General features: G+C 31.4%; 1 protein-coding gene across 1 annotated transcript; it reads left to right on the top strand.

Annotated features, from left to right (window-relative positions):
- The first annotated feature begins 954 nt into the window (after positions 1 to 954).
- LOC109339696 (protein NRT1/ PTR FAMILY 5.2-like) lies at positions 955 to 8304 on the top strand. Its single transcript, XM_019577187.1, has 4 exons — positions 955 to 1171; positions 1676 to 1893; positions 5836 to 6401; positions 7242 to 8304. The coding sequence occupies exons 1-4, from the start codon at positions 1027 to 1029 to the stop codon at positions 8116 to 8118; spliced, it is 1806 nt and encodes a 601-aa protein (XP_019432732.1). The 5' UTR covers positions 955 to 1026; the 3' UTR covers positions 8119 to 8304.
- Positions 8305 to 10942: the final 2638 nt, after the last annotated feature.

Genomic DNA, 10942 nt, shown 5'->3' with positions numbered 1-10942 from the left:
ATATGCAAAAATAGAACATTTTTTAATGTTGAGGAACTGTTTTGATCTAGGATCAGACTTGAAGGTCTTTTATGCACATATTTCTAAAACTCAGACTAAATTATGCATAATGGAAAATTTATAGTGTTTTTGAAAATTTCCCTATTATTAATTATTAACTAGCTGCCAAATTAAATTAAATAATCGTCTACTATGACATAGTTCAAACATCTTGGGTTTAAGGGGATATTAGAGTATGATGAATATAAGTACTGCATGCACCTCTTTTTCACTGGTATGTATTGCATGCACCTTTTGCTTAGACTCAGCAAGAGGTTATTTAGAGTTAGGAAAGTGCATAACCTTGTAACTCTTTGTAATAGGTTCAATCAATTCAAAAATAGAAATTTCGGGCTGTGTTCAATTTTCTTCTAGTCTCTCTCCATATCATTCTCGACTATTAAATGTTATAAATGAGAAAAAGATGTATTCACTGAGAGTATACAAGATTTATACACTATTATTGTATCATCCACTATTGATGTTTAATTATTATTGATTTTTAAAAAAAATAATAATAATCCAAAGGAAGGGTGGATAATGGTGCGCGTGTGTATAAATCTTTACACTGTCAATATACAGATTTTACGATTATAAATATGATTGACAAATACATAATTTGCTGATATCACCAATCCAAACATTAACTCATCAGGATATTTGAATTGATTATCTTGGAAAAAATAATTTTTTTTTTCAAAATCCCTTTCCATTTAAGAATAATTTATTTATGAAGGAATCACACTACTTGCTTGATTCTTTGTTATATGTGAGTTCAATCAAAAAATAAACTAATCCACAAATATGGGCAAAATGGTAAGTAGTGATGGGCCCATGTAGTGCCACAAGTTTATCCACAACAAGGGGTCTATAAATGTCATGTAGCTTCATCAAATGAGAGAGCAAAGATTGTCTAAAAGGAACCAATAAAGGGGAAAAGAAGTAAAAGTGAGAGACCAAGAGAGGAAAAGTTTCTCTACTGAGTAGATGAAAATAAGATTAAATATGACTACGGAAGATGGCAGGTTAGTGAGTGAGGATGAATACACACAAGATGGAACAGTGAATCTTAAAGGGAAACCTGTCCTTAGATCCAAAAGTGGTGGATGGAAAGCTTGTTCCTTTGTAGTTGGTAACTTCTTTCTCTCTTACTTTTTATATGGTTATTTGTAACTAAACACAAGTAATTCCATTCAACAAAGGCAACACATTTTATACTTAGCCCGATTTCGGTAAAAAAAAAAAGTTGTATCTACTTTTATGATTTCTTTATTCGAAAGAGATTAATCTTTACCTATTGTCGACTAAACACCCTTATACAAAAAGAAACTTGGATAATTCTCTAAAACTTGAAAGGTTGATAATATTAACCAATTTAATTGATATTTATTACACTATCTTTTTAGACCTTTTAACAAAGGAATAGTGTTTTCTTTATCTTGTCTCCCATAATGTAGTTGACTTGAGACTTATTAGTCCTTCTAGTTTCTTTCACTCCTATGCATATATACTTGATCTTGTAATGTTTGCTCATATTAGTCTCCTACACCATGAAAACAAAAAAGTCTTGCATACATTATTGCCTATATAAGCAAAAGTTTTGAAAACTACACCACTAAGGAATACATTGATGCAGTGTATGAGATATTTGAAAGAATGGCTTATTATGGGATATCATCAAATTTGATCCTCTATCTTACAAAGAAGCTTCACCAAGGCACAGTTACATCTGCAAATAATGTTACCAATTGGGTTGGCACCATTTGGATCACTCCCATTTTAGGAGCCTATGTTGCTGACTCTCACCTTGGACGCTATTGGACTTTTGTCATTGCCGCCATCATTTATCTCGTAGTAAGTATATTCTTTTTATGATGGATCATGCACTAATAATGTAAAAAACTCTTGTGCTATCTCTGTGTTCTCATATTATTAGTTTCTTTTATGTGGGTTAGTCTTTTTCTCAAGAGTTTAATTCTAATCCATTCGTTTTTTATTGTATTTTTTTTATATTATTTTAACCATGAGTTAGACTATATTATTCAAACACTTTGACTTCTCACACTATTGTTATCCCCATATTTTTTTAATGATACGTGGCAAATAATTGAGTCCTTGCATTGGATTCTTCTTAATCACAAATCCAAACACTCCCACTTGCATGCTAGAAAACGAAGGACGAGATATGCTGAAATCTTCGGTTTAATTTCTTAATCACAAATCTAAACTCTCCCACATGCATGTTAGAAAAACGAAGGAAATGTTTAGTACATGTGCTCTGGTTTAAAATATAGTAAAACGAGCATCAAGATATATGGTTTGATCCTTAAACCTAATAAGCATATATATATATATAGCCTTAATTTTCAACATTTTTGATAGAAGACTTCTTAGTCACTTACTTCAATATTACTAGTAGGATAGGTCACAGTAGCTACCGATGGACCAACAGTACATTTACACTTTTGATAAGTGATGCCAAGACAAATTAACTAAATAATATATAAACAAAAGAATCTTGAAGGCCCTCAACCAATCATGTGAAACTTTTTTTTATAGGCCAGTCATATAATCTTTAGCAAGGTTTTAAAGTTAATTTGAAATTTGTTTTATGAGCAATTTTTTCTAAGGGTGAGAGAGAGTGCAAGTAAAGTAAATTAAAAGTTTTGCACAATATAAGTATACCGAGTAAAAGACTTAAAATATAAAACCTTTTACACAATAATTGTTTCTTATTATTTTTCTAGAAGATGTATATATCCATAACAAAACTTGAGTAGAGCTAAAGTTGGCAAAGGTCTTCAAATTCGATCGCGTGACAGTGCTAAGAAAAAGACATGTAGGTAGTAGGAAAGTGTCATATTCAATGTTTGGTCCAAAGCATGTGGTATTCTTTCCATACCAATGTTTCGGTAGTGGACCTTGGTTTTCATGGTTATGTGCCGAAATATGGTTCTTAAAGTCCAATATACAGGTTAGCATGATTTTGTCTATACATGCAGTCAATTCGAATTTATGACCACCACTATGCATAACTATCAACTTCAACACACGGACATGCATACACAACAAGTGACAAATTTACTCATATGGTGCACATTGACCGAAAAATTACTATCTTGGTACATATATTAGGAAAATTACAAAACTATTGGTACACATATTAGGAAAATTACAAAACTAGTGTAACTTTATTGAAATTGACAATGAAAATGTCGATTTCAGTTTCTTTTGTCGGACTCCCCCCGAAATCGGCAATAGGGGGAGTTTTATTCAAATCAATTTTTTTCTTTCTCCCCCCTAAATCGTCAATGGGTGAAGATTTATATATTATTTTTATTTATTTTTTCTCTTCCCCCTAAATCGGCAATGTGGGAGTTTTTGTTTTTTGTTTTCTCTCTCCCTAAATCGGTAATGGGGGAGTTTTTGATTGTTTTTTTTAATTTTCCCTCTCCCCCTAAATCGGCAATGGGGGAGTTATATTATTAGTTTTAGGGTTTAGTTTTTCAAGCACTAACTCTAACAACATACAACATAATAATAATTTTTGTCAACCCTAACCTCACAGCAGTACAATTTAAACAATTAAAATTTTAAGTAGATGGGGTTTAAACAATTAAAATTTTAATTTTCTTGAATGACATTGTGATTTAAACAATTAAAATTTTAATAGTGTCTGATTTTGTTTTTTTGTATAATATTAGTGTTACAAAAAATATTCGATTATTGTGTTCTGTTGTTATGGTTAGAGTTGACAAAAATTATTATGTTGTGTGTTGGTAGGGTTAGTGCTTGAAAAACTAAACCCTAAAACTAATAATATAACTCCCTCATTGTCGATTTAGGGGAGAGGGAAAAATTAAAAAAATAAAATCAAAAACTCCCCTCCCCCTCCCATTGCCAATTTAGGAGGGAGAGAACAAAAAATAAAAATAAAAACAAATACTCCTCCTTTGCCGATTTAGGGGGAGGAGAAAAAATAATAATATATAAATCTCCCCCATTAACGATTTAGGGGGGAGAAGGCAAAAAAAAATTGATTTAAATAAAACTCGCCCCTATTGCCAATTTTGGGGGGAGTTAGACAAAAAAACTGAAATCGGCATTTCCATTGCTGATTTCAGTAAAGTTACACTAGTTTTATAATTTTCCTAAAATGTGCATCAAGACCGTAATTTTTCGGTCAAGGTGCACCAAATGAGTGAATTTGTCAGTAACAAGTTGCCCAGAAGACTTAGACTTAAAAAGGAAAAGAGAGAAATAGTAATAATAAAGAGATTTTCTTAGAGATAAATTATCTTCTTCCACCACTGAAATTATTCAGTATACTAATTTTAAAGTTAAATAAACTAATATATTTGCCCACGTTTACATCTTTTTAAATGTATATTCAAAAAGGGAAAGTATTGATAATAGAAAAGTCGGTGAATTTTTTTAAAGCAAGAATGGTAGTGAGATAACTTTTTCTAAATACACTTATATATTATCATGCTAAATAAAACATCTGACATCAGATATATATACTAACATATGGAAATCCTAACAATTATAATGCAAATATTATACATGTATGATATTAATGATTTAAAATTAAACTAGTAGTGTGATTGAGAAGGATCACAAATGAATCATTATTATTAATGATTAGTGTGTATAAACACTTTGTATCTGCCGGTCAATATTGCATGGTATTATATATTCAGTTTTTATATATTTCATTTTTTATAATTAGAATATATTTGTTGTATTCAGTGTACTATAATTTTTGTGTGTTTATGATAACGTATAGTATAAGGTGAGAGATGTGGTTAATTAATACGTTGATGGTGATTAATTAGGATTATATGGTTTTTTGTAAAAATTAAATAATGTTAATGGCAAAATAGGAAGTAAAAATTACATCATGGTGGAAGTTACACAGTGTTTTGTCTTTATATATAACTAGTGTGTACAGGCACTTCGTGCTTGCCGGCGAATATTATGTGATACTACATATTCAATTTTTATCTATTTCATTTTTTTGAATTAGAATGTATTTGTTGTGTTCGATGTACTTTATATTATATTTTTGTGTGTTTATAGTAATGTTTAATTTAAGATGAGATATGTGGTTAATTAATGTATTGGTGGTGGTTGTTTAGGATTATATAGTTTTTTTTGTAAAAATTAAATAATGTGAAGGACAAAATAGGAAATAAAAATTACACCATGAGAGAAGTTATTTTAAGTTTTGACTTTATATATAGTATAGATATAGATATAATAAATAAATATAGTTATAAATATATTATTAATGATATACTAATGATTTAAAATTAAATGGATTTATTCCAAATCAATGATATAGATATGATTGAAAATAATGATTCAACCAAATCCTCAATGGTGTATTAATTATTTAAATTTAAATGTGTTTCTTTCACATTAATAATACATACATGATTGAAATCATTAAGCATGTAATAATTTTTCGATGGAGTAGGCTTGCAGTACCCATTTCATTGCTTCTGGTAGAGATACAGGAATTTCTGTCCCATGAAATGTGTTAGTATATGTTGATTATAATATTAACTTATGTTGCACAAGAATATGTCACGATCAAAATAAGTCATCATGATTGAAGTAGGGATGAGGAGTTATAGTTATTTGCACCAGGTTTGATTGAGTTAAATCCACTATGAGACCCATATAAATTAGACTTTACGAGCTTTTGATTCCTTTGTACCCATTAGGTGAGTAAGATGATTACAAAAAAAATATTAAGTTGCTTAATTCTATATATGCTGGCAATGGCAGGGTATGTCTATGCTTACACTATCAGTTTCCCTTCCTAGCCTAAAGCCACCACAATGCTTTGAAACTGATGTAACAAAATGCAAGAAAGCCTCACCACTACATCTAGCGGTTTTCTATGTTGCACTCTATACTCTAGCAGTAGGAACTGGTGGAACCAAGCCTAATATCTCAACCATTGGTGCTGACCAATTTGATGATTTTCACCCAAAAGAGAAGTCATATAAGCTCTCATTCTTCAATTGGTGGATGTTCAGCATATTCCTTGGGACACTCTTTGCAAACTCTATTTTGGTTTATATCCAAGATAATGTGGGTTGGACTCTTGGTTATGCTCTTCCAACTCTTGGGCTTACAGTGTCAATCATGATATTCTTAGCAGGTACACCCTTCTATAGACATAAGTTGCCTTCAGGGAGCACCTTCACTAGAATGGCTATGGTCATTGTGGCTGCTTTAAGGAAATGGGAAGTACCTGTTCCTCTTGACCCTAAAGAACTATATGAGCTTGATATGGAAGAGTATGCAAAGAAAGGGAGTTACAGAATGGATTCCACTCCAGGATTGAGGTAAAAAAATTTATAACATTTTTGCTGAGATTTAATCATAATATATGGTAGTTTAAGAATTAACTTAAAAGCCCCTTGAGTTGCCATGATAGGATAAGTACAATATAGGATATAAAGATGGATAAGAGTATGATAGAATATGATATGAGAATGATAAATTTTTATCATATACAGTGTTTGGTGCACACCAGATAATAATAAAATTAATGTGGTGGTGGTTGTGGTGTAATCATAAGGGTGTTCGAGTTTAAGGGTATTAAGGAAAACTACATTATCATGTCTTGCCCATTCATAACAAATATACTAACAGAACAAGATAGGATAAGCCAACAAGTTGGTCCTATCTTATTAGGCTGACTCACCAAACTCATAAGTTATAAAAGTTGCCCACCAAACAAGCCCTAAAAGGATAAATATGAGGAAGCTATGATGGAACTTGTAAATGGAAGAGGGGGAGAGAAATATCTCAGTGGATCACAGTTATTAATGAGCCAACTAATACATATTAAAAAGTGACTAGGAACAGAATCTCTCCCTATATATAAAATAACAAAACTAGATATAATGGATAATGTCCATAGACAAGACCCATTAATAGTGCATAATAATATTAGTGGCATCTTTTTATTGGTCTGAGACAATATGAGACAAGATCTGAGGGATAAAGATCCTCTGTCCTAAAAAGACTTTATCCTCATGTCCCTAACCAATAACATTTCTCAAAATAATATAAAATATTAATTTATATTTGATACGGGGACACACCAATAGATATAGCAGATTTTCATAGACAACAAATCTTTGTTGCATGCGTTCACCAATACAGATTTATATATGCAGGTTCCTTGACAAGGCCTGTGTCAAAAAAGGTTCAAGTACTAGTCCATGGATGCTATGCCCAGTTACTCAAGTAGAAGAGACTAAACAAATGCTGAAGATGATTCCAATCTTGGTTGCTACATTTGTTCCTAGTGCAATGATTGCTCAAATAAATACCCTTTTTGTAAAGCAAGGAACTACTCTTGACAGACACATTGGAAGCTTCAAAGTTCCTCCAGCAAGTTTAGCTGCATTTGTTACTTTATCTTTGCTTATATGTGTTGTGATCTATGACCGTTTCTTTGTCAAGATTATGCAAAAATTCACTAAGAACCCAAGAGGGATTACCCTTCTTCAAAGAATGGGAATTGGCATAGTAATCCACATTATCATTATGATCATTGCATCTTTTACTGAAAGATATAGACTTAAAGTTGCAAGAGAAAATGGGTTAGTTGAAAGTGGAGGACAAGTACCCTTAAGCATATTCATTTTGCTTCCTCAATTTATACTTATGGGAGTAGCTGATGCATTCTTAGAAGTTGCAAAAATTGAATTTTTCTATGACCAAGCACCTGAAAGCATGAAGAGTATTGGGACTTCATATTCCACAACTACTTTAGGTGTTGGGAATTTCCTTAGTTCCTTTCTTCTCTCAACAGTGTCACGCATCACTAAGGAACATGGTCACAAAGGGTGGATTTTGAACAATCTGAATGAGTCTCATCTTGACTACTACTATGCATTTTTTGCGGCTCTAAATTTTCTGAACCTTATCTTCTTCTACATAGTTACAAGATTCTATGTGTATAGGGCTGAAGTTTCAGATTCTATAGAATTGCTTGCAAAAGAGCTGAAGGAAAAGACAGTGCATGTGTCTGACAATGTAATATCCTAGAGTATATTTCATAATTGGATATTTAATGGAAGAATATTAAGATCCAAAAATGTCAGAAGTTGATATAAAACTTTGGATAAGTGCAACTTAGGGATAGTTTTGTAATTAGAAGTCACTTGGGTGTGATCATTTTTCCTTATTCTGTTCAGTCTTTGAGAAATGACACACGTCTTGAAGTGAGAAAAAGAATAAGGTGGGAAAACGGAATGTAATGTTTGAACTTTTCTTGTTTAGTCTTTTTTAATCTAGAACAAGGTTAGATTTGTAAGTTCAAGCTTTTCATAATTCAGAAAACTGAACTCTAATGATCTTGAACCTATGATTCTCACAATATATACTATAGAGACTATCAATAAGGGCATGGTAACCACTTCTTTTATAAAAGGCATAGGAACATATCTTTTGGTACTATGAACCACCACCACATTGAACCTATTTTTATAAGGTACTATTGATTATTAAAATAAGAGAAAAATATGTATGCACTATAAGAATAAAAGTTTTATAAACTGTTAGTCTACTACGCATAGTTGATTTTTAATTAGCATTGTCTCTTAAAAAAAAGTAATACAAATAAATGATATAATAATTGTGTATAAATATTTACACCTTTAAAATAATCTAACAATCTCCTACTTCACTCATTTGACAAATTGAAGATTGAATAAAATGTAAGTGTATACTGAAAAATGATTAGATTATGGTAGTCACATGTCATTTATAGTGATGACACAATCAAATTCAAAATAACTTTAAATTTTGATGTCTTTCAAAGACATTTCTCATCACACTAAACAATACATATATACAAAATATGTAGGCAGAGACATAACTTTAATTTATTTCACAAGTACTAGAATAATGATTAATATAACCATACATATATATATATAAATACCATACTATCATGGTAGCAATGGCTTCTTTATAATGCTCATCTCTTTAATTATATGGCCAATAAAGTTTTGGTGGCAATCACTTAGTTAGTGGATTTGTTATCATCATATCATTACTAATATACTCAATTGAACTTTATATTTTTGTACTTCTTCTTTAATAGATAAATATTTCACATTAATGTGCTTTCCACCCATAGATTACTTATCATTCTTAGAGAAGGCAGAGTTGTCACAATATATCCTTAGTGGACTAGCTATTTTATTGACAATTTTATGTTTGAAACTAAAGTTTCTGATACGAACCTCCTTGAAGGGGGTTGTGTTTGTTTGTTAATCGTTCTTGATTGAAAGTCTATTTGTATTTATAAATCATTGATGATTGAAATTTGTATGTACTTGATTAGATGACGAGTGTAGTTTATTTTGAGATGGAATGTGTATGAATGAGTTCTGTTTGAGTAAATGGATTTGTATTTTGATTAAGATAAGAGAATACGGTAAAGGTTGAAAAGATGAAGGCGCCACAAACACAAGTGTTTGATAAGTCAATGTTGTTCACCACAAGCCAGGATGCTTGATAAGAACTAAGGTAAGGCATCACACCAATGATGATAAGCCTGTGAACGCCACAAGGAAGGTTCCTTGATAAGTTCTAAGTTAGGAGCAAATCTCAACTAAAAATGAATTAATCCAAACAAAATCTGAACTGTCTTATTCAAATGTGTAAATTGGTTACATATAATGGGAAATTCGACTAAGCCTGGATCCCATGGAGTAAAATACATTAATTGACATTCAAAGACTTTCCTAAGAATTCAAATCATAATAAAAAAAACTTGTTAAACACTTTAATGAGGAATAATGCTCATGAATTCTTGTCATCTTGAGTTGTTCTTGCATGGAAACTTTCCCTTTGTCCTTCCACACATTGAAGGCGTGTACCAAGTCTCTTTGGTGGGAAGATTCAGTTCTCTTGGCACCAATAAGGAAATATTTATCTGTCTTAATGTATTTTCATGCATGTTGCTTCCATTTAGGCAAGTTTTGAAGTGGAGATTATCCTCATTATTTGAATTACATATCCCAAATCATATTTCAATGATGGATGATTTGGAACAAGTATGGAAAGAAATAAATCAGCAAACCTTGTGATTCACGCCCCTCCTTGTTTAGGAAGCAATCTTCATTGTTTAATGAGCCATTGAATGTTGCCATATAGGGAACCACATGTGTTCTCCCAAATAGGAAGGTTTTTGAAAGTACATGCCCCTCTCCAAATAAGGAATGAATCATTGACATTCATTCTCTTAAAGCCTTTTGATTTCCAAATAAGGAATGAATCAAGGTAAGTATGCCTCAATCATCTTTGATTATTTACGCCTTACTCAAATAAAAGATGAATCAATGGTCATTCATCTTTTAAAGTCTCTTTCTCTCAAGAAGGTGAGGTCTTGAATTTGTTCTTCATTTGAGATCACTCATCCAAGCTGAATAAGGTAGGCATTCATATGCTTCCACATGCCCCTTCCCAAGAAGGAAGTTGTACTTGATTATATAAATAATAAAATCTAAAATAAAGTAAAGTGTTGGCCACATTAAGCTAAATTACACCCAATAGGAAAGTCTTAAATTATTCTTAAAAACAAGGAAAGAAAATAACTCTTATTTTATAGGTGGGACAAAAGACATACACTTTATTAAAATGTAACTTAAAAATCTTATGCCTTTCTTAAAAAAATGTGACCTCCATCAAGTGGTTCTTCAAGTTGGATAATACACTTGATGATATTATGCTCTTCATCAATATTAGGTCCTTTCTGGATCATATCAGTTTCACAACAACAATTAATAAACAAGAGTCTCAAGGCACGCTACAAGTTTAACCTCTATGGAGGTAGTAATCAAGATTTCTTATCCATCAACTT

The sequence above is a fragment of the Lupinus angustifolius genome, unplaced genomic scaffold (assembly GCF_001865875.1).
Source record: "Lupinus angustifolius cultivar Tanjil unplaced genomic scaffold, LupAngTanjil_v1.0 Scaffold_90_4, whole genome shotgun sequence".
Classification (NCBI taxonomy): Eukaryota; Viridiplantae; Streptophyta; class Magnoliopsida; order Fabales; family Fabaceae; genus Lupinus; species Lupinus angustifolius.
This window is presented reverse-complemented; position numbering and strand designations above follow the sequence as displayed.